General features: G+C 43.2%; 1 protein-coding gene across 3 annotated transcripts in view; it reads right to left on the bottom strand.

Moving 5' to 3' along the window:
* FGFRL1 (fibroblast growth factor receptor like 1) overlaps positions 1-22,434 on the bottom strand; it is a 186,007-nt gene that overhangs the window by 15,965 nt on the left and 147,608 nt on the right. For all 3 annotated transcript variants that reach the window (XM_074587313.1, XM_074587312.1, XM_074587311.1), the window contains exon 4: positions 1,507-1,587. In XM_074587313.1, coding sequence (XP_074443414.1) covers positions 1,507-1,587 — 81 coding nt within the window. The remainder of the gene's footprint in view (positions 1-1,506; positions 1,588-22,434) is intronic.

Raw genomic sequence — 22,434 nt, 5'->3', positions numbered from 1 at the left:
CCTCCCTGCACACCAGCTCACACCAACACTTTGCTGGTGAACACTGCTGGATGGAAAGAGCTTGGGTGGGTGTGTGGCCTGCCACAGCCGTTTCCCTGCTTGGGGAGAGGAGAAAGGAGGGAGGGAAAGGGGAAAAAGCAGAGGTGCAAGAACACTCTGCAGCATAATGAAGGACTGGGCCAGGGAAGAACAGAGTAAGACACTGTTTGATATGAGATTGTCAATGCCTAATAATTTTAGTAGAGCTTACATATTTTTTTATAATATTATTGTTGCATTGATCCACCAGCTCTACCAGAAGCACATCTGCCGTGGCATTCAATGTCTACTCCTATGTCCACCAGGGTAATGAAGAGTGCAGAGATGGCAGCTTTTCTTGCTACCTGCTGAATCCCTCCTGACCTGAAGTTTATCAAAGCCACCCTTTCTCTAGCTTTAAAACATTGTCAGCCATTTCCAGAATGAGTGGAGGTTGCCTTCCTCTCCCAGATCAAGCTCAGGCTCAGATGAATCTGTAATTCAAAGCTACTATGGCACTGCCTCCTCTAGGTGTTGACTGGACTACACCACAGCACACCACATCCCTTGTTTGCCAGCTCCTGAAGAAAACTGGCCTCTGCTCAAGTAGTGTAGACTCATATGGTGAAAGTTTGACAGGTTCCACCCCTATCATTGCTATGAGGTTACTCCCTGGCCATGAATGTGGTACAAAGCCATCTCTGTATTATAAAATTAAAAGGAGGGATGTACTGCAAGAGCAAAATGGAAATGCTGTGCTTCATCCTTCAAGGTCATAAACTCACATTGCACTCCTGTTGGTAATGGCCAAAAGCTGTTTGGCATCAGTCTGACAACTTACTGACCTTCAAGGAGTGCTTGGACCAAACTTTGGACCTGCAAGTTTTGCAGTGATTCAGAACCCATTCCATTCCAAGTGAGATTTTAGGAGTTGCCCAAAGCTCTGCAACAGCACCAAAATCCTATGCTTGAACATGCCAGGGCTTGGAGCAGTTCACGCAGGTGTCTAAAAGAGAGGGTAATTTTAAAAAATACTCAGCTTTGGCCTAATGCTAATTCTCCTGAAGTGAAGTCAGACCTCCCATTTGCCCTCAGTGGGAGCAGTGTTATGTTGGCACTGAAGGCTTTTGGAAATATTGCTGTAAAAGTCAATATGCCTTTTATAGACAGTCTATGAAAGTTATAATAACTGCACATGCAAAAGAAAGTCACTGCCCAGAAAAACAAATGCAAGGGAGAACCATGCTGAGGTACATGGCAGGGGGCCCTACAGCGGACCATGGGCTGCATTTCACAGAAGGACCCTTGGATGGGATCCATTGACATCGAAATGTTCAGCTAACACACTGTTTATTATTTGACCATCTGTAGGGAGAACTCACTCCAGTCGTTCTGCCTTTCCTTTCCTTCCGCAACTGAGAAATGTGCCGCATGAACAGCACTGAACCAAGAACCGAGGAAAACCAACAAACATACACTGCTCCTTACCCCATTGCTTCCCAGTATGATCTTCATATTCTCCATTGGAGCCTTCAGGTACCTGGCTATCCTTTCCTGAGCTGGTGTCATCTGCAAAGGAAAGGAAAGGGAAGATGTTACAAAGGTCTCCTACAGTGCTGCAGTACGATAACAAGAGTTTGCATCTCCTCCTGGAGGCACCATGCAGATGAAACACATTCAACATACATTCGGCATCCACATCCTGGCACTTACAGCCTCGTCAGTTTAATAACAATTTAGTTTGCTGCTTTATGAGTTTTTCGGCAGGCTACCAAAGCAATGGGAGATTAATCAATGTTTCCATTAATAGCTGACAAAAGCCTCTTTGTTTATGTTTACAGGTTGCCGTTTCCTAGGAGGAGCTGATCTGTTGTACCTTTTATGCAAATAATGGTATAAATCCAAATTACAGCTAATTAAACCTAGGAGGTGGGGGAAGACTTATATGATCAGTCACACAGAGCACAAGCAGTGGAATTAGGGCCACTAATTTGCCTTTCAGCTTCCATACAAAATCAGGAAATCCAGCAGGTCTGGGGTCAAATGAGCCCTCAATGGATACTGAGTGCAAAGCTGTGGCTGGGGAAAGCAAGAGTGAATTGAAAAGCTGTTTGTGTTTTGTTTTGTGTATTTTGGTCTTTTTTTTTAATTAAGACCACCCATCCACCTGTATTGACAACACACCGCTTTGTCCCTTGTCACTCTAGTTGTCTATACCACTACTACAGAGCAGCACCAAGGCCTCCGTACCCTGTACTGCTAGGAGAAACAGAAATCACCAAAAGGCGAAACCCCCATCTCTCCAGCAGCCCCCACCTCAAATTGCCACATTACCACTGTGACACGGCCACGACATGGTCTCCATGAGGGCTGAGGGAGCAGGGGAGTGCCCTGAGCCTCTTTGTGCAACCTGGGCTGTGCTGGTGGCCTCACACCTCTGCAGTGCCCAGATGTGAAGCTTTTTCTGCCTCCAGTAATAGCCTGACCTCTACTGCACAAGTGCTCAGCTCAGCACAGAGCACCCTTTTACAGCAGTGCATCACACCAGGAGGGACGTCCACCTAAGGGACTTTGGGCATCTATGGGTGACAGTGCAGCAGCGTGGCTCTTCCAAGGCTACTTCTGTACTCTACAGGTGGCGCAGCCCCATACAGCAGCTGGATTTGAGCTCTTGATTAAGAGCTTCTCAGCTCCTAGCTGAAGTGCACTGAAGTGTGTGAAGTTTCATTTTCAGAAATAGGTCAGGTGAAGCTGGGAGAAAGTTCACTTCAATAAGGAACTGCTCTGCAGTAGTGTAAAAAAAAATAAAAATGGAAGGAATGAATCCTTACAAATGTCCAACTCCTAAACCCCATAAGAAAAAGGTCTCATGAGCATAAGAGAGGAAATTTCTTGTGGCAGTCTTTGCAGCAGAGAGGAAAAACTTATCCCAGCCTATACATGAGCATGTCCATCCCCCGCTAATGTACAAACAGTATAGCTGCAGAGTACAGTTGTTTTATAAGTTAGGTTGTGCTTAAACAGTGCTTAGTGCCTAAACCTCTGTGCAGTCTTTGAGAGAGAGCGTGTGTTTAACCCCATCCTCACCCCAGTTTCCGCTATTTTGGAAAATCATCCTCTCTCTTCAGCACGGGGCATTTTATGCCGACACATGCTCCAATCTTGTTTGCCGCTGTCCCTTAAGCAGAGAGGCAGCAATGCCATATGCGTTTGTCCCCCTCGCCCCTGACAGATTTTTCCCTTCTCCTTGTGGTTACTTCAGCACAGTTTTCCCAGAAGGTATGTGCAGCTGTCACTTCGAGGAGAAAAGAAAACTTTCAGGGCAGCAGCATGCCATGCTCTTACTTTGGCAGCTCACTCCAGCTGACTGCCCCTTCCCACCTCCCTCTCATCCTCTGTCCATCGCTGGAAACCTGGAGGCTTTCCTGAGGGCTCCAGCCAGCTCCCAGGCCAAACCACACGGAAGCAGCCTGAAACGCAGTCACACTCAGGAAAACACGGACTCTTGTGCAGTGCCGTGAGTGCAAACGTACCGTCCAGGCTCCGCCGAGGCTGGCCCGCAGCCCGTGTCTCCTACAGGAGAGAAGTAATCCATGTGCTGTGTTTTACAAATATGTTTTTACAGCCTTGGCAAACCCAATGCAGGGAATACAAATATACCCATTATATATGATGGCTTGCATATGACAGATTGTCTCCTTTCAGTCAAAATACTGAATCGATTATCTTCTGGCACTTGTACAGTTCTTCACATAAATATCAGTAGTGCTACGAACGAAGTCTTGGATGCTCTCTGACAGAGAACTTAGTAAATCCCTTAGCAGAACTAGAAAAATGTATTGAGTAATGGAGAAGAAAGAAAAGCTGTGGTCAGAGATGTAGGATTCCTGCCCGTTGTTAACTGCCGGATATCTTAAAAGTGGTTAAGACATTTAAGTGGTGATGTTCTGTCAATTATATCTTAATCCTCCTCAGCTTGATGTACAAAGAGCAGTATATCCTCCCTTGCGTCCTGCCTCATGTTACAGTATGTCAGCCTATGTGTGCTCCTCCTGCCTACACACAAGGACTGACTGGAGGTCTCAACACCTCTTGACATGCTGCCAAGCTTTTGATGTAAGCAGAATTGCTCTGAACCTGTTTGATCTTTGAAGACGCTTCTCCGGTTTTTATCCTGCCAAATCGCAAACCTGTGGGGTAACCTACCAAAACCAGAAAAAATCATTCTGGGGGGAAGAGATCAGGATAACTAACGCCACCATGCTGAGCCTATGAAAAAGAATCTGGCGGAGGAGCAAGACTGAAATAAATAACCGCACACATTTCGACATGTTATTTTAGATCCACTGGAACCGGTCTCACTTTTGTGAGTTGTTGTTAACAACAACACATAGTAGAAGTCTTCGTGGTGGTGAGGAAATGTCATAAACATGGAAACTCACATAGAGCAAAACTACTCCTTCCCATCCCCAGAGCCGCACACTGGGGGAGCGATGTTACAGCAGTCTCCGTTCCAGCTGCAACATGCGGTGATTGGGCTCCTACCTTCAGCGTGACCGTATCTGAACGAACTCACACTTGAGAACTGTAGGAAAAAAGCTGATTCATGAGATCCAGAAACTGGATGAAATTCAGCAATGCTCATTTGGGGAAGATCCCCTGAAGCCCAGGAATCTCTGGTCAAGCTTCAATGTGTGAGTGAGGCAGCAGAATAGCCAGTGATATAATGATAAAGTGTTAACCTGGGATGAGAGTGACACAGGGTCAAGTTCCTCTTCTGCATTCAGAGAGGGATTTGAACCTCCCCTCTTGCACCTTGTGTGAGTGTCTTAAGCTCTGGACTGTGGTCTTAGAGAGCCAAAAAGGAGCTTATTATTGCATAAAGTGGAAGAGCACTATAGGAGACAGGTACACCCTTAGGATGGAAGACCCCTGTCTAATACAGATATCACCAAGATTTGACTTCCACCTGCCTCATCCAAAGTTAGTACTGTGGCTGCTTGAAAAGAATTGGTCTCTCCCTGTTTTGAAGAACTTTTCTATTTTTTTAATTTTAATATCAAGTGGCTTCCTAGGGTAGGGAAACACTTTGCAGTTGTTCTGGTCCCTGTGCTAGCTAGGATGGACATCTTTCTGGACCTCAAACACACTTTGGTCAGCCTGCTCACTCCTAGGGAGGTATCTGTGACACTGAAAGCAAAGCCAAATTTCCTGAAAGTTCAGAGGCATTTGGTTTAGCCCAAACCTGCAGTCTGAAGCCTGGTTAAGAGTGCCAAATCTAAAGACCTGCTGTTTGTATTTCACCCCAAGCTTTACAAATGCAAATGGCCTGGTAATATACTTATTAGACAGAGTGGACCTGAAAAAAAGAAGCACATTCAGATAAGTATGACCAGCATACAAACCGATGAGTTAGTAGCAGAAATCACATGAGTCTTAGCTATATTCAAAAATGACCTAATAAGCCGATTGCTTACTCATGCTCTTGTCACCTCCTAGAGAGGCAGGCAGGTCAGGGTGATAAGCATACACAAAAAAATGAGCCTGCAGCCAAAGGGCAGCAGGGACCAGCTATGCAGAGTTGCCAGCTTTGCTGCCAGCAGATTACCACAAGCGGCAGCGCTAAGAAGGATAAGTAGCTGAAGTTTCCTACAAGTTCCCTTTTCTGTGACCTATATTGGAAGGTCATCCTGTACTGGACTTCTTGGACAGTATCACAGGCTTAGGAGAGCAGCCAGTTGGAAGATGAAGTGGAAAACCAGCCTTGAAAAATAATCACTGATTAATTTTATGTCACGAGTATCTGAGGCTAAGAAAACATATATACATGATTTAGATGTCCTCACTGTACGATTTGGTTCCATGGTGTTACAAAGCATGCTGGCTGGTTGAGAAACCTGAAGTGGAAGGCTCTGATATCATGTCAGGTGGCAGACTTAGAGACATGCGACAAACTCATGTAGCCCCTTCCCCTCCAAATGCCGCACCTGACCATAAAAGACAGGGCCAGAATGGATCCAGACGCATCAGCCCGTTGTTCAGGAATGTCATCTCAGTGGCATGATCCCTAGCTGCTCTCCAGCCATTGCCTCTTCTTGCTTTAGGATCTCATTCCAAGCTGGCTTCTAGGTCTGACATGCCACAGGACTGAGATGCTGGCGCTGTGCTGGGGAAGTGTGTGATCACAGGTAGTCACGGGACTGGTTTTCCATGAGACTTGACATGTCTGAGGGTATGAGGCCCTGATTATCAGTGCAGACTTCATGGGCCAAATCGCCCTTTCTCCCCCCGAAAAGCACGATGGTCTGTGCACATTGCCTGCCATGGTCTACCCCCTGTCCCAAAGCAGGCTGGATTTCTACAGAAAAGGGATTTCTGTATGCAACTCCATCAATTGACAAAGCACTTTGGGAATCCTACGCCACATAAGCAGGATATAGTTACTGTTTATTACCATAGCAGAATTGTTCCATTCCCTCTTAAAGGTCAAAAGAAATGGAAAATTCTGCATAACGCTCCGGCTCTGAGAGAAACTGATGGGAAATATTCACAGACTGTTACCGAGCCAGGATCAAATTTTATTTACCCACAGACTCTCCATGAAGGCTTCATGTTTTAGCTGAACGCGTATGATTGGTTTTCAGGCCAATACTACACGCTGAGCATCATACAACGAGTCTAAACAACGGCCCAATTTTTGAAGCAAAAATCTAGCTGTGATATTTCTCTATGATTCACAAAGTTGCTTCAATTTGTTATAATGCAAGGCTCGTCCCTGCTCTGACTTGATGGGACCAGCTTTGGAGTCTTTGATGTCAGAGGCCTTGAAAGCCCCATTTCACAGATGAGCCAGCTTTGCATAAATAAACAAAGTGACCTCTGAACTGGAGCCTGAGACCTGAGCGCACTTCAAAGCACTGGGGGAGGCGATGGGGGGGCAACGGGGAATGAAGCGATCAGCATGCATCATTAAGGGAGCCCTCGCTCAACGCTGCTGCCGAACAAGGGGTGTGAATAAAAGGAGGGAGGCAAGCAGGGAGGGAGTGAAATGAGGGGGAAAGTGATGTAATCCAGTCAGGCTTGAACAATTATAATGAGGCCTTCTCCCATGGATGAATGAAAGAGATCTCTCTGAACTCCAGCTTTAAGAGCTGACTCTCCCGTTTACCCAGATGCGTCATATTTGCACATCATATGTGCTCCCCAATGTCCTTCGCTGCTGCAGATGTCTAGTGACAAAACACAAGTTGCTTGTGGGAGGGGGGTCTTGGATGTTACTAGGACTTAAATCACAACTTGTTCTGCTGAGCCTAGCCACTAAAACTGAGGGGTGAGAACACACCATAAACTTATACTGGGAAGTTATTGGACTAATTTCTCAGTAGTCCTGATGGTGCAGTAGATAGAAGAAAATACACATGAAAGTAAGTACAATCTGAAAAAGTAGGCCTCTGCAGTTTATCTCAGATAAATTCAGGATTTCCTGTAATACTTGAGAGAAATTAAAGAGGACCACAAGGGAAAGATCATTTTGTACTTTGTTTTAGGGAGTCTTCTGCTATCCTGACTGGTTCATCTGATGCACAGATAAATGGTCCATGAGTTATATATGTAGGCAGGCAGTAACAACTTTATCACTGGGTTTGCGGGGATTAAGGCACTTGCTTTCCCCAGATCTCCTTAACATGGATTAACACTCCAGGTTTCACTAGAATTTCAGCTGGTATTAACCCCTAATGGCCAGGGAAACACATCCCGGCCTACTGGCTAGCACGTGATTTCCGTCTAGAAGCTACCTCTGCCAGATATTTGGGGTGTTTCTGGAGGACCTCTATCCTGGTGACTACTTGAGAATCTAACTTTTTTTGCAACCATAATAATTCTTAACATCTGTGATTGTAAAGAAGAACACTACACAAATATACCCTAAAAGCTTGGAGGAAAAGGAACTAATTTTTGAGATATCGTGTTTTTTCAGCTTGCTTTGTGACGTCTGAATTATGGCTTCAGAACCCTTGGAACTGGTGATCCACAGATGAATCCCAAGGCTGATTTGAGATCATGAAAAAGATGAAGATGCAAAGTCCTCATTTTAACTAATTCTGAATGTCCTCCCACCATTGAGGTCTAATTTAGCAAGCCTCCTCCCTGAACCCTCCTTTCTGCCAGAGGCAGACACGACAAAACTCCAATGAACTCATCCCATAACACAAACCTGGTGTAAATCTTAGCTACAATTTTGAATGTTTTTCATAGTTCCTCCATCAACCCTTAATCTCATGCTCACCATTCCTTAACCCGCCTACTATATTTAGAGTATCACCTACTGTATTAAGAGTGCTGATGCTATGAAAAGACAGGAAATGTGTTTAGAATTTATTTGGAATGGCATAGTGAAAGCAAAGGGATCAGGAATATTTGGAGGGAAGAAAAAAGATCTTCTGGAGGAAACCCCTCTCCTTGGGCCCAGCCAAACAAAACCCCTCAAGATGAAAAAGAAGAAACCCACTCAGAGGAGCACAAAGCCAAGGAACACTCTACTTTTCTCAAAAAAAAAAAACCCAACCAAAAAACAACAAAACCAACACAAACTAAAAGGTTGCTGGCAGACAATTTGCCTCTGTAACGGGCACTGAAGACTTTACTGCTTACTGCCTTTGACTCCAGCTGAGCCAAAAATAACCAGAGGTATTGATACTGGAATTTTCTGAAAATAAAAATAAAAAAGGTTTGTGTTGGTGGCTTTTTTGGTATTTTCAGCTCTGGCCATTTTCATGAGAATTTCCATGCAAAAATTTTAATGGATTTCACTTCAACCCTAGCACTGGGAATCTCTCTGTAAGTAGGATGCTTTGCAAAAGAAATGTTTGCAGCCCACTTGCCTCCCGAAACACTAAAGAGCTGCCACAGTCTACAGACCAAAGCCCTGGCTGGGGAGCGAAGAAACAACACTTCTGTCCCTAGCTAGATCAGTAACTCACATTTTTAAGTTATGATGATGTATAGGCCCATCTTATTACCTGTAGATGACAAAGTTCTTAATTGGTGGTTATTGCTGCATCCCACATCTCAACACACAGGTGAACATATATCAGAAGTGACTGCTTTAAGACCAAAGACCAAAGAAGACTTAACTCCTTTCCACAGAATGAAGGAAGGAGGGACTATGGGCAGCACAGACATATCAGAGCCAGCTTATTTTATGGGCTGGTACCAATCTAGCTCCAACAGCACAGGCAAACTAGTCCTACTTCTCTGGAGAGTTTTATCAGTCCGCAGAGAATCTAGCACTGCTGTGCATAAGCTGCTACCAGCACCTGAGCTAACTCTTTTACCAACAATTCCTTCTTAATACTGCAATCTCTGCTGGGAGTCCAACATAGACATATCCCTGCTTCGTACTCTTGCAGACCACTAAAGAATGCTGTGGTTTATTCTTTGGGCTCAATTAAAAAACTTTGGTATGGAAAGGGATCACATATTTCCTTAGAGAGGTAAATGTGTAACGTGGAGAGATGAACCTTCAGAAAAGCAGGGTATTTTAGGTATATAAAGGGATTGATACACAAATAATGAGATAGAAAATGAGAATATTTAAATTGAACATATTTCAAAGCTTACCAAGAGGGGCATCTGCTAAACTATCGAATAAGTCACCCAGAAGAAGAGAAAGAAGTTCTGTTTCACAGAATCACAGAACCATAGAATCATTTAGGTTGGAAAAGACCTTCCAGATCATGGAGTCCAACCGTTAGCCTAACAGTGCCAAGTTACCACTAAATCATGTCCTGAAGCACCACATCTACATATCTTTTAAATACCTCCAGGGATGGTGACTCAACCACTTCCTTGCGTGTTCCAATGCTTGACAACCCTTGAGGTGAAGAAATTTTTCCTAATACCCAGTCTAAACCTCCCCTTATGCCACTTGAGGCTATTTCCTCTTGTCCTATCATTTGTTACTTGGGCTAAGAGACCAACACTCACCTCACTACAACCTCCTTTCAGGTAGTTGTAGAGACCGATAAGGTCTCCCCTCAGCCTCCTTTTCTCCAGACTAAACAATTCCCTCAGCCACTCCTCATAAGACTTGCGCTCTAGACCCTTCACCAGCTTTGTTGCACTTCTTTAGACACGCTCCCGCACCTCAATGTCTTTCTTGTAGTGAGGGGCCCAATAGTGAACACAGTATATGAATCCTGCTGGCCAAACTACTTCTGATACAAGACAGGATGCTATTGGCCACCTGCACACACTGCTGGCTCATATTCAGCCGGCTGACAACCAAGAGCCCCAGGTCCTTTTCCACTGGGCAGCTTTCCAGCCTCAATCTCTGGAACATTTAAAATTATAATAGTCTAACTATGGCTGAACTAGAGATTTTACAATTCCATTTGCCAAAGTTGGCAGAGAGCTTTAGTAACTCCTTCACTGTTACTGCGAATACAGTATGATCGATAAGAATGAAAAAGCCCAATAGAAAAGAATGTTCCTGCAAAAAAGAGTCTGTGAAGACCATAAAAAAATTCTCTATTGGCTATATCTATATAGAGGAACTTTGGAAATCTTCTGAGGTCCTGCATGGAGCTCTTTTGAGTCCATGCAGGATGAGACCTGTGCATACCATCTTCATCTCTCTCCTCCCCTTCATCCCCATGACTCTGTATCTGGTTCAGATCTGCACCTACTTTATAACCCTTTCTCCCCCTCCTTCCTCAACCACTTTCCATAAAGCTGTGGAGAGAGAAGCCTTCCTTGAAGGTTTAGTTCTTCCCTTGCTTCTTGTGGTCTATTGCTACCCACAGAGCTCACAAAGTCATCTGAGACACACTCTTACTGCACATCTCCACATACGGATGCTCCAGCTCCTGCTGTAACCACACAAAGAACCACAAGGAGAAATGGCTGGAGCTTTTCACTGAACCACTGCAATTCCCTGGCCTACCATTATAACAATTACATTGCAAAGGCAATCACAGGCCTTCCGCCACGCCGACTTCTCCAGACACCAGGACCTCCTGCCTGCCTTCAGGTCTCCATTCCACAGGGGGCAAGAAAACAATTCTTCCTTCTTTGTTGTTGTTGAGGTTACTTTTTTTTATCAGCATGCTCCAGCATACACAGCAGCCCCAAGAGCTCTGTACCACAGGCACCAGTCTGCAGTGTGTTCTTGATCTACTACTGAAGAGGATGAAAGGGTGAAGAAATCAGAGAAAAAAGATGAGTAGCTAGGCTTCTGCCTTGTCACCAGCACTTTCTGAGCATGAATAGTAGCACCAAAAAGACAGCAATTACCAATCAGCTGTTCCGGACCTTGAACAAATTGATAATATTTCCCAGTATTTTTTAATTGTTATTTGCACCATGATAGTATCAAGAATTTCTTTGAGACAGGTTCCCAGTATATTAGACATTGTTCACACGCAGCACAAAAGACAGACTCTTTTTAAAGAGTTTACTGCCTGGGTAGTGCAGGCACAGAGCAGATGTCACATGTACTAAGGTTCCTCAGGAAACATATTTTTCAGCATCCACCTGTTATGGCCTGATTATAGAGTTGAGAAGCAAAGCTTCATTTGTAACACCAATCAGCCTATCTGAATTTATAACAATTTTATTGCATTTATTATTTATAACAATAAATCATTAGTTGCTTATAGTACATTTATAAACATTGGGAAGAATTACGTGATTTTAATTGTTATCTGACAAATAAAGATGTTGAAATAGTCCTTACTTTGGAAACCTAACTGTAGTACCCAAGTTAGGAGTGAGAATGAAAAGAAGGTCAGGTTGACATCCACCTCTCTTCCTAGACTGCAAAAAAGATGATGGAGAGGGCCTCAGCCACGTAGAGTGGGTGCCAAAAGCGAGGTGGTATGAACACTCCATCCAAGAACATAGGCCAAAATTCCATCTCCAACAATCCTAAATTGCTTAGGGTTGGGGGAGGGAGGCATGCCGCTGAAAGGACTAGTGCAAGGTTAATGATAAGAAGAAGATTACAGCAGAGCCGAGGATAAACTGGTAAAACCTGACTCTCAGCCTTCTATTTTAACCACTATGCAGCTGCTGTTCCCTATAAAGTTATACCTCTATCACTCTCCTTCCTTGTAGCACTGATCGATATTTATTATTTCCTTCACCAAGATGTGTGGGAACATCATTGATACATACTCTATCGCCGTGAACATCCACATGGTCAAAATAGCCATCACAAAGAAATTTCCAGGGGGCTGGAAGAGAGGTTGTATTTGTCAGTGATTGAGTACAGGAATTATTTTTGGATGGCATTTATAATCAAACAAAAATAATCAATCGTACAATCCTGACCCTTCCAAACTCTACGTTAATTCCTCAGTGTGGAATTACCCAATCCATCATGATGAACTGGGAATTGCAATACTGGACTTTACAGACAGGAATGTGGATCCAGCTGTTTCTTCAACACCAGTATGGAAATTATTGAAACATTCTTTGTGGGCTTACATATTTCATAGTCTTCTGGTAGAAAAGTAAAAATATCTCCTATGGAAAAAATGAAACATCCTACGGAGTATGACAATTACCAAATGAAGCAAACTCTCAGAGAGGTCTGCTGCTTAATGTCTTTAATAGGAAAGGTGAGCCCCTTGCGTGTTTGCTTGAGGCGAAAAATCCCACCTCATCAAGATCTATCATTAGCCTATTATGTTTTAACTTTGATTTCAATAAATAACAACACCTATAAGTGGTAACAGTGCAAAGAAATAAACCATATACAAAACATAAACATTTCAGTGTCTAAGATGTTAGTTATATTCAGTTAGGCACAAAATGTTGTTAGGGAATCCCTCCTCTCAGATTTCAGAAGTAAAGAGAACTATTTCAGAAAACAATCCATATATGTAATAAATGTGGATTTCAAAACAATATGCCATTTGCAGCTGTCAGCCCCTCAACAGCCACCAACCTATGACTATATACTCAAATATTTTTGATAAATAGACTTTCTAAAGGACAGACAAACCACTAAGACAGAAAGTACAGAAAAGGCCTTTGAAAGGGTAGAGAGGAAAAATTAATTTTAGCTTAATTTTTTTCTTAAACTTTTAAAACTTTAGAACATATTAATAAACTCATATGCAGTAGTGTAATAGCAATATGGCAGTGGTATAATCTCTGACCACTACACTTCATAGCATGACAAGAAGCTAAAGAAAATTGAGATTTTGGGGTCGCATCATAAAAGACAGAAAGTAGCCTCAGTGTCTGACGATGTCAAGCCTTTCAACGTTGCCCCCATATGCCGTTAAATACATAATTTTATTAGTGAAGTGCCATACACCTTCTACATAATGCTCAATGAATGATATGCATATTTCAAACTAATAATAAACCGGTTTAAGTAGCAAAATGTTACCACTTTCACAATTCTGTCCAAGAACAACTCTGTACAAGTGGCAATTTTGTTGGCTCCCAAAACAAACGGAATACTTGGCACCCTACCTAACGTGAGGATTACAGTATATTACATGGGATAATATGGGCCTACGTCTGGCCAAAATTAAACCTAACCTAATTACTTGGAGTAAATTATAGCTTTCCATGTGGGGTAAAACACAAATTGTAAAAATGGTCGCTCCACAATTAACTATATAATCCCAATGCTGTCATTACAAATTTCTAAAACATACTTCTAAACAATGACTAGCGTGGTACAGTCATTCCTGTGGGATGGAATTAAATTCCCTCGTGTTCTTTGTATGTTTTTTTTTTAAAAATGCCTGTTCTGTGACATGACCAGCAGTGTATGAGAACAACAACCAGCACAGGACCAGGGACTGCAGCTACCTAAGAAGACACGTGAAACCCAAGATCATTTTAGGTAGAATTCAACAGCTTTTGGGTGCTTAGTCGCAGAGTTACTGCATTTTTTGGAGAGTGAGCGTACAGCTCTCCCCAACACTCAGAACCCTCTACAGTCAGAGAGGCAATGCACCCTGTGTTAGTGGACTTCATACCTTGAACCTCTTTTAAAAGCTTCACTGAGATGAAGAAAGCGCGGCAGGAGTCTGTGTGAGTAATACTGTTCTGCAGATAGGGAACAAAGGCACGGAGACCATACAAACACATTGAGAAAACAGCCTATGGCTGCAATTTGAATTCAGTGCTTGTCAATGAACCAGAGCTAGCTAACACCTAACCAGAGTTAGCTGTCACCTATGACCTTGCCAAGACGATCCATAAACAACTTTTTTTCTAAGAAGTATTTCACCTTCTTTGATATTTAGAAGCTAAAGCAGGTGCAGTTTATGAGCTTTCTATGGGAGTTACCCCATAAGGACTGCTCCTGGAGAGCACTGGAAGCCACAGTGTGCACCAAGGGTGAAAATGGGAAGATTTAAGTCCTCTATTCAAAATACCGAGAACATATCCCAGTATTATCTGCGAGGGGAAAATATATTTTTTTTACTATTAAACGGTGCTTTCTCCAAAACCTCTAGATACTTAGTCTAACGAGCACTGCATTTATACACCTTATTTTTTACTGTGATAATGTATACTATTATTAACATACTCATATGAATATTGCATACTGAATGTATCCCACACGCTGTTGGCTATTTTAAACAACAGATGTGAGAGGGATTTAAATACCAATTTTAAAACTGTGCAGTTGATTAGAATCCTGTGAGCCATTCATAGATTGCCAGATATTCTATTTACATGTATTCCTCCCATATAAAATACTTCAGGGAATACTCTAGACCCTGGCATATGGTTTAGAATGATGATAACTGATGTTGGAGATGCCACACAGACAACAGGACGTATTATCCGGTTACATCTGTGTGTAAAATGCTTTGAGATCTTTTGATGGAAGGAGTTATGAATGTGTAAGGCTGAGATGCTACTTTTATGTCCCTCTAAATCATGCTCAGAGATAACAAGCAGTTAGAGCCCCATCAGTGCAAAAACAAGCACTTTTATGAATGCATTTCATTGCATCCATGTGCTGTTATCCTCTAGGGTAATTATGACTTGTGGGTGAACCTTGAAAAATTGCGGAGGATCAGCTTAAAAGGAGAACTCCAATGCCAAAATGCATCCAAACCTTGAAAACGGAAACCTTGTGAGAATAGCCTGTGCACAGTCAGACTGCAGGGCACTCGGGGCTTACTCTTCACTTCTTCTAACACCGGGGAAACCCCTGTCCATGCCACAAATCTGACTGACTTCAACTTCTGCATCTGTAGCCTCGCAAATCCCACGGGCCCGAAACTCCCACGCTCTCTAGCAGAGGCCCTGTCTGACAGATTACATGCAAATGTTACAAATACATCATAGGTTATAGTGGAGGAATGTTCACAGTGCTGCAGACGCGTTCGGCAAAAAAAGATTCAGCAAGACCCCTTGATAAAGCCCCCATGGTAATATGTCCTGAATGAGGAACTCTATCGTGTGAACGCATTCCTAATAATTCCTTCTGTTTTCATTAATAATATTGAATTTCCTGCTTCTGGGGTATCTTTTCGTTTTAACAAGGACAGCTTTTTGTCTCGTCTTCTGAAAGACTGTGCCACTGTAGTAATTATTACTATTTATGCTGAAGTCGTTTAAATGGACCAGGCATCCATATCCAAAATCAGCAATTTGCAAGCCATAATCTCATACCAACCAGATTAATGCGACACCTGAGATGTGTTTTCTTTCAAGACATCGGAGTCTGAATGGCTGAAAGTGTCAGAAACGCATGAAAAAATAGCCTTTCTGTTTCAGAAACATATATGCAGTTGATTCTGCAGTGCTCATAAGTGATGTCTGGTAATTTTTTTCTTGAAAAACAGCCAACTAAAATTGAATCAACTTGTAATAGGCCAATGGTTTGAAATCACTAGAAAAAAAAATAAGAGAGTTGTTTTCTTACTATTTGAAATACCTCATTCTGGCCCAGAAATAATTAGGGGCGGATAAATTATCTGGTCTACGATTTTCTCTGGCATATTATTTTACTCATGTCTTTCTTCTTCCTCTGCGGGGGGTGCTTGTGGTCATATTGTTCTTTTATTTATGGCTCACAGCCTTTTCAGTGGCAGCATGCACACCAAAGCACAGGCACCGAGCAGGAATGCAAATTCCTTGCGAGGTAACCAAGAAGAGAAAAATGTCCCAGACCATGCCAAATCTTTACAAGAACAGCAGTTAAACAGAAAACTATACCCTTTAAAAAAGCAAAAAACAAAACAAAACAAAAAAACACAACAAAAACTGGGAAAAAACCAAACTGGGAAACAACAACACTTAATTACAGTGTCATGATTTGTATATTTACAAGCTTTAAATATAGGACCTGGTTCCCTATTGAAGGCTAATTGGTTCTTTTGAAATTCCCTTATAAAACAGCACTCGTCTTATCCAGCTGATGCATTCCCCTATTTATTTTGCTCTACGGTGACTTGCTTCCCCTTTGAATAGGTCGCTCCCAGGACTGCGCTCTGGCTCAGCTTTCAAGCTGATTTCTCTGACAAGCTGGCAGCAATAAAATAATTCATTCCAGAGGCTGAGAGAATCACCCGCAGCATATACTGCAAGTATCGTCTGGCAGCAGTACAGAGGCCTACGCAATGGGAAGCCTGGGGTAAACCCTGTGCTGGGACACACGAATGCTGCGGGGAGGAGGAAAGGCTTCAGTAATTCGACCAGGAATAAAGGCAGCATCATGACAGTGGGATGGGAGGAATGCTGGAGAGGGGTTGCTCTGAAGGTGGCTCACTGAAAGGATGAAGAAGCAAGCAAGGAGAAGAATATTTGGAGTAAAACTGGAATTTCCAAGAGAAGCAGCAAGCCTCTGGGATGAGCCTTGCGACGTGGTGCAGGTTTTCAACCTTTGGTCTGCATATCAATGACAGCTTCTGAAGAACTGGGGAAACTATCTGAGGAGGACAAGCCTAACAGCAGTAGCCATGCTTTTGCAATGCTTTTGTATCAAAGTTTTCTGCTGGAAATGCTGGGGATCCACAAGCTGAAAAAAAATTCTTGTGCTAAACAATATAATGTTGGAAGTCTTATAACTATGAAACTCTGAAAAAGATGAAACAGCAGATATACTCCTGCTCAAAAAAAATGGCAAACTCCTCAGAAGCTGGCAAGAACATGGGTTTTTGGATCATATCTTTGGCTGGGGTGTCTATAGGAAAAAATAGGCTTGAGATACTACATCTCCCTGCTGAAGTCACTGGATCTCCGAGTGCTCAAGGCAATCAGGACTTTCCCGTATCAGCATGATGTATAACGAACTAGCCCAATATCTCACTGAACAATCACCAGCCTATTGCAAGGAAACCTGATTACATATCCCCGTGTACTTCCAAACCAACCACATCTGGGTAGAGATTAGTCACTGTTTTTACAGCAAACTTCTGGACTAAGATCTGCTGTCTGATGCATTTCCGAGGGCTAGAGACCCCACTACCTGTATGCCCTGAAACTTGTATTAGCGGCAGCCCCAACTGACTCCCACTTGCTCCCTTGGAGTCCCATGTAAGGGGAGGCAAGCCAGGGTGATTTGGCAAGTCTCCTTTGAGATAACACAGCAGGAAAGCAGGGTTTAACTGTGCTGGCTTTGCTCTTTGAGCACTCAAAAATTATACCACTGGAAAACTATATCGGCCTCCACATGAATCTTCCTTCTGGAGATTTGACTTCTGGCTCGTCGTAATCTGTCAGCATCTCAAACTGCAAGAAGTCTCTTCCGCAAGACTTTCTCATAAGAGAGAGCTGACCCTCCCGCACAACCCAGTTTGTTCAGCTGAGTGGGCAGATTTCCATTGCCTCTGTTCAAACTTGCCCACATTGTCCTGTCCCAGTCTACAGAAAGTTCACTGATGCCTAAGGATAGCCTGGACAAGGTCAACCGCCTGACCTACAGCTAGGATGGCTCTCCAGAGAAGCTATCTGGAACGGGAGGCACCGCGTTACCCCTTCACAAGCAAGAGCTAATGCAAGCACACTATTAGAACACCAGAGATGCAAAACAGACTTCATAACATGACATTCAATCACAAAGCCCCATACTGAAATCTTTCCATTGAATCGCCAGGCTGAAGTTGGCAGGATTTAGGATTATGTTTTAAATGAAGCAGAAAATTGCTTCGATTTTATTTTTAAGCTACATGTTACTCAAGTGACCAGATATTCCAAATGAAAACTCCATTGGAAACTTCCCAGAAACTGAGGTGTAGCATTAATTCTTTATAAAGCAGAGCAGAAGGCAGCTATCTCCTTTCTATAGCATGAATGGTTAGTTGGTGCCTAGCAGTCTTAAAAAGATTAAATATCACCTTAATTTCAGAAGCCTTCTGCTCTGGCTATAAAAATGCTACAACTGCAATAATAACACAACCCATTGTGAAATATCAATGTTTGGCTTGGATTAATACCACTGCTACTTTCTTCCACAGGGAAAGTAGTGCAGTGTGTCTTACGTGTTATCTCCTTCAGACAAAAAGGGTTAATTACCCATTATTCATTACAATAATTGTGGTTTTGCCTGCTTAATGGAAAAAATACATCGTTTTCTGCTTTACAAATATTGGGTTAATCTTATCAAAAGAAAAAAAGAACCCTCTGAAAGCAGATTTTTTTCCCCATTAGCCTTTTCTAAAAATGAAAAGCATAAAAAAGTTTAAAAGCTAATTCGGTGACAGTAAAGCCAGGGAACACATACACATCTCCATAGGTAAACACACCATTGCGCAGGAGACATCTCTCAGAAGAGACTTTCAGGAAGCTGTTATCTTAAAGCTATCAAAGCCTCTTCCCCTTCCTCACCTTCAAGGGTCAAAAGTGGACCAGATGGCACAGCACTAGCTGGGCAGTAGGCTCTCCCCTACCACCAGGGAGGTGACCTTCCCAGCTGATGGCCCAGGACCTCATCTGTGAAACAGGGAGCAACAGGTTCCCACCAACTAAGAGTAATATGAGGATAAATACAGATGAATTGTGAGCCCCTCTGGTATGAGCACAGACGCAGAAAGACAGGCATGTTGTTTTAGTCAGTGTGTATAACTCACTTAAATTTACCATGCAGTTTCAACTTGCAATCCCATATTTCCTGTCCTAATCTCATATACAATGTGGGTTTTGTACTGTTAAACAGTTTCTCTGTGGTTGCTCCATAGCGATGGGCAAATTGATTCCTATACGAAAGGCCAGACTCTGCTTTCAGATACGTACACTGTTTCCAGTGGTCTGAAATGGGAGTAGCTGGTCTGGTCAAGAACAACAACTGGCGGAAGGATAAGGCATAGGTATCACAGAGGAGCTGATTGCTTCTCCGCTCTGCCCAATGCATCTGAGTAAAAATTAGCAAGTTATTCTCTCCACTTACTGCCTCAAATTTTAACCCATGGTAATATTAATTCTGCCTTTTCTACTGTTGCTAAGATTACATATTCTTTGGGCAAGGGTGCTCGACTGTCCACAATCAGTTGTGCAACAGGACCCTACTACAAGGAGTTAGTAATAATTAAGAGCCATGTTGGTGTTCCTTTAGAGGAAAGGCTAAATACAAACTCATATTAACAACCTGTACAGCATGACAGCAACCTTATACAACTATCACAGGCCTGATCAAAGCACACTAAAGCCAATTAAAATGTTTCATTGGCTTCAAAGTAGAATGGATGAAGAACATTAATGTTTATGGATGGATGTGAACAACACTGAAGGACCCAATAATCTGAAACTGTTCTCCAGTGGCATCACCCTGAAGGGTTGAAGTGTTCTCCATCACATATTATATCAATAAGACTGAAGCAATGCCACAGAAAAAAAAAAAAAAGAAAAAAAAAGCAATGCAAAGCACAAGCTCTAGAAGATCCCAGTAAAAGGAACAATACAAATTACTTAGGAAAAAAGCCTGGATAAAATTACCACCTTCACCCTTCAAAGTTTCTTCCTGAAACCAAATCTAAATCACACCTTAGCTGCACACAGTGGTCTTGCTGGATGGGGAGGTGAAATACCTAGTTAGCAGCAGCAACGCAAAGAATGTCAGTGAAAGACGCCAAACCATCTGTTTAGCAACATGTTGCCTTAGGACAACATATGTTACATAGGTTATTTGTGTGAGTTCTTTGATACCTGGGTTGATCTACATCTTGGGGGTTTTTGAGCTTAACAAGTAGTAGGCCTTATGATAAATCCTGGTCTGTATACACAGTCAATGGCCCCATAGGCAATTTGTGCCAGAAAGATCTTATTCTTAGGGAACATGGTTATTACAACTGTTGCTTTAAAAGGAAACTATTTTTTCAAAACATGTTATTGCTTGTCTGTACACAGCAGATACGTAAATATTGGTTTGTGCTTCTGTCATCTAAGCAAAGGACAAGCTTCGAACATCACCCACCAAATCAGACAGGACACAAGTGAGTTCCCATGTGCTACTGCGAAAGGGAGTACCCCAGGTAAGAGAAACACCACCTGGCCCTAAGTTCTTCTTTGTGATTGTGATTTCTGAAAACAAGTCACTCGTCTTTGCCATGGCCACAAAGCACATCTCTCAGGAATATATCCAACCCCCATGTCTACCAGAGCTAGGAAATGACAAATGCTTTGCCTTCAGCAACAAATATCCCCTGTGGGAATGGTGGACAGTGTGAAGCCACTCCATCATGGGCAATTCGCCTGGGTGACGATCCTGCACCAGAGACAAAGAGGCAACGTTCCAGTAGGAACAGATGAATTGCCGTTTGATTGGAACTGAGCAGGCAACAGCAAGTCTCAGAAAGGTGAGAACTTAGTTGTCTATACAGCCTTACTCCATGCAAGGAGAGGGACTGGACAACTAGCACTAATACCTCCCACCTTTGCCGTTTCGCTAAGGTGAAAGAGAAGTCCAAGGGTTGCCTTTTCCAGCAAAATCACTGCATTTCATAGAATCACAGAATCATAGAATTGTTAGGGTTGGAAGGGACCTTAAAGATCATCTAGTTCCAACCCCCCTGCCATGGACAGGGACACCTCCCACTAGATCAGGTGGCTCAGAGCCCCACCCCGCCTGGCCTTAAAAACTTCCAGGGATGGGGCTTCCACCACCTCTCTGGGCAACCTGTTCCATTGTCTCACCACCCTCATGGTGAAGAACTTCTTCCTAACGTCCAATCTGAATTGACCCATCTCTAGTTTTAATCAATTCCCTCTAGTCCTACCATTACGCGACATCCTAAAAAGTCCCTCACCAGCTTTCTTGTAGGCCCCCTTAAGATACTGGTAGGCCACTATAAGGTCTCCTTGGAGCCTTCTTTTCTCCAGACTGAACAACCCCAACTCTCTCAGTCTGTCCTCATAGGAGAGGTGCTCCAGACCTCTGATCATCTTCTTGGCCCTTCTCGTGGCCCTTCTCTGGACATGTTCCAGCACGTCCATATCTCTCTTGTAGTAGGGGCTCCAGAATTGGACACAGTACTCCAGGTGGGGTCTCACAAGAGTGGAGTAGAGGGGGAGAATCACTTCCCTCGACCTGCTGGCCACGCTTCTCCTGATGCAGCCCAGGATACGATTGGCTTTCTGGGCTGCTAGTGCACACTGACGGCTCATGTTGAGCCTCTCATCTACCAGCACCCCCAAGTCCTTTTCTTCAGGGCTGCTCTCAAGCCAGTCGCTGCCCAGCCTATATCGGGGCTTGGGATTGTCCCGACCCAGGTGGAGGACCTCGCACTTGGTCTTGTTGAACTTCATGAGGTTGTCATGGGCCCACCTCTCCAGCCTGTCATTTCACTGCAGGTCTCAGCTGTTGGATTTTTTAATCATACCTCCTCAAGATCTAAGAGCAGAAACTGGTTATTAACATGGCAGCAGCTATGAGCGAACACAGTCAACAAGTGTAGCCTGGGAGGGAGGGGAAAGCTAGCTTTTATGTCATACATTACTGCTTCTGAGCGAGGAAAACGTAACTGGCAATAAATTACAATGAAAAGAAACACGCTGATCAAATACCCATCACTGAAAAAATTGTCATTAAGAAGAAACTGATTCAACCAGATGCAGTTTAGCACATAATGACACATTTGAGCTTCGTCCCGTGAAAAGCAAAGGAGAAGCTGTTGGAAAATGAGCTAAATGCCTCATAACTTACAGAACATAAAAGCAGAGACACCTGTAGTGCGAAGTCACAGCTGAGAACATTTTCAGTAGCAAAAGCAGGCTCACAAATAGCAGGACAGAGGTTTCTTTTTCTTATGTCTCAACTGTTGCATATTCAGCATGCGAAGTAGATACCTGCCTCCTTCGCTCCCGTCTAGCCAAGCAGGACAGCCCAGAGCCAAGTGAGTGCTCAGAGAGAAGTGGGGCATCAGCGAAAAATTCGCTACGTATCAGGACTTGCTTTAAATCCACTGGGATAATCCAGCAGGTCTAAAGACTCTGATT

The sequence above is a fragment of the Larus michahellis genome, chromosome 5 (genome assembly GCF_964199755.1).
Source record: "Larus michahellis chromosome 5, bLarMic1.1, whole genome shotgun sequence".
In the NCBI taxonomy this organism is placed as follows: Eukaryota; Metazoa; Chordata; class Aves; order Charadriiformes; family Laridae; genus Larus; species Larus michahellis.
The sequence above is the reverse complement of the archived record's forward strand: the minus strand, read 5'-3'. Positions and strand labels throughout refer to the sequence as shown.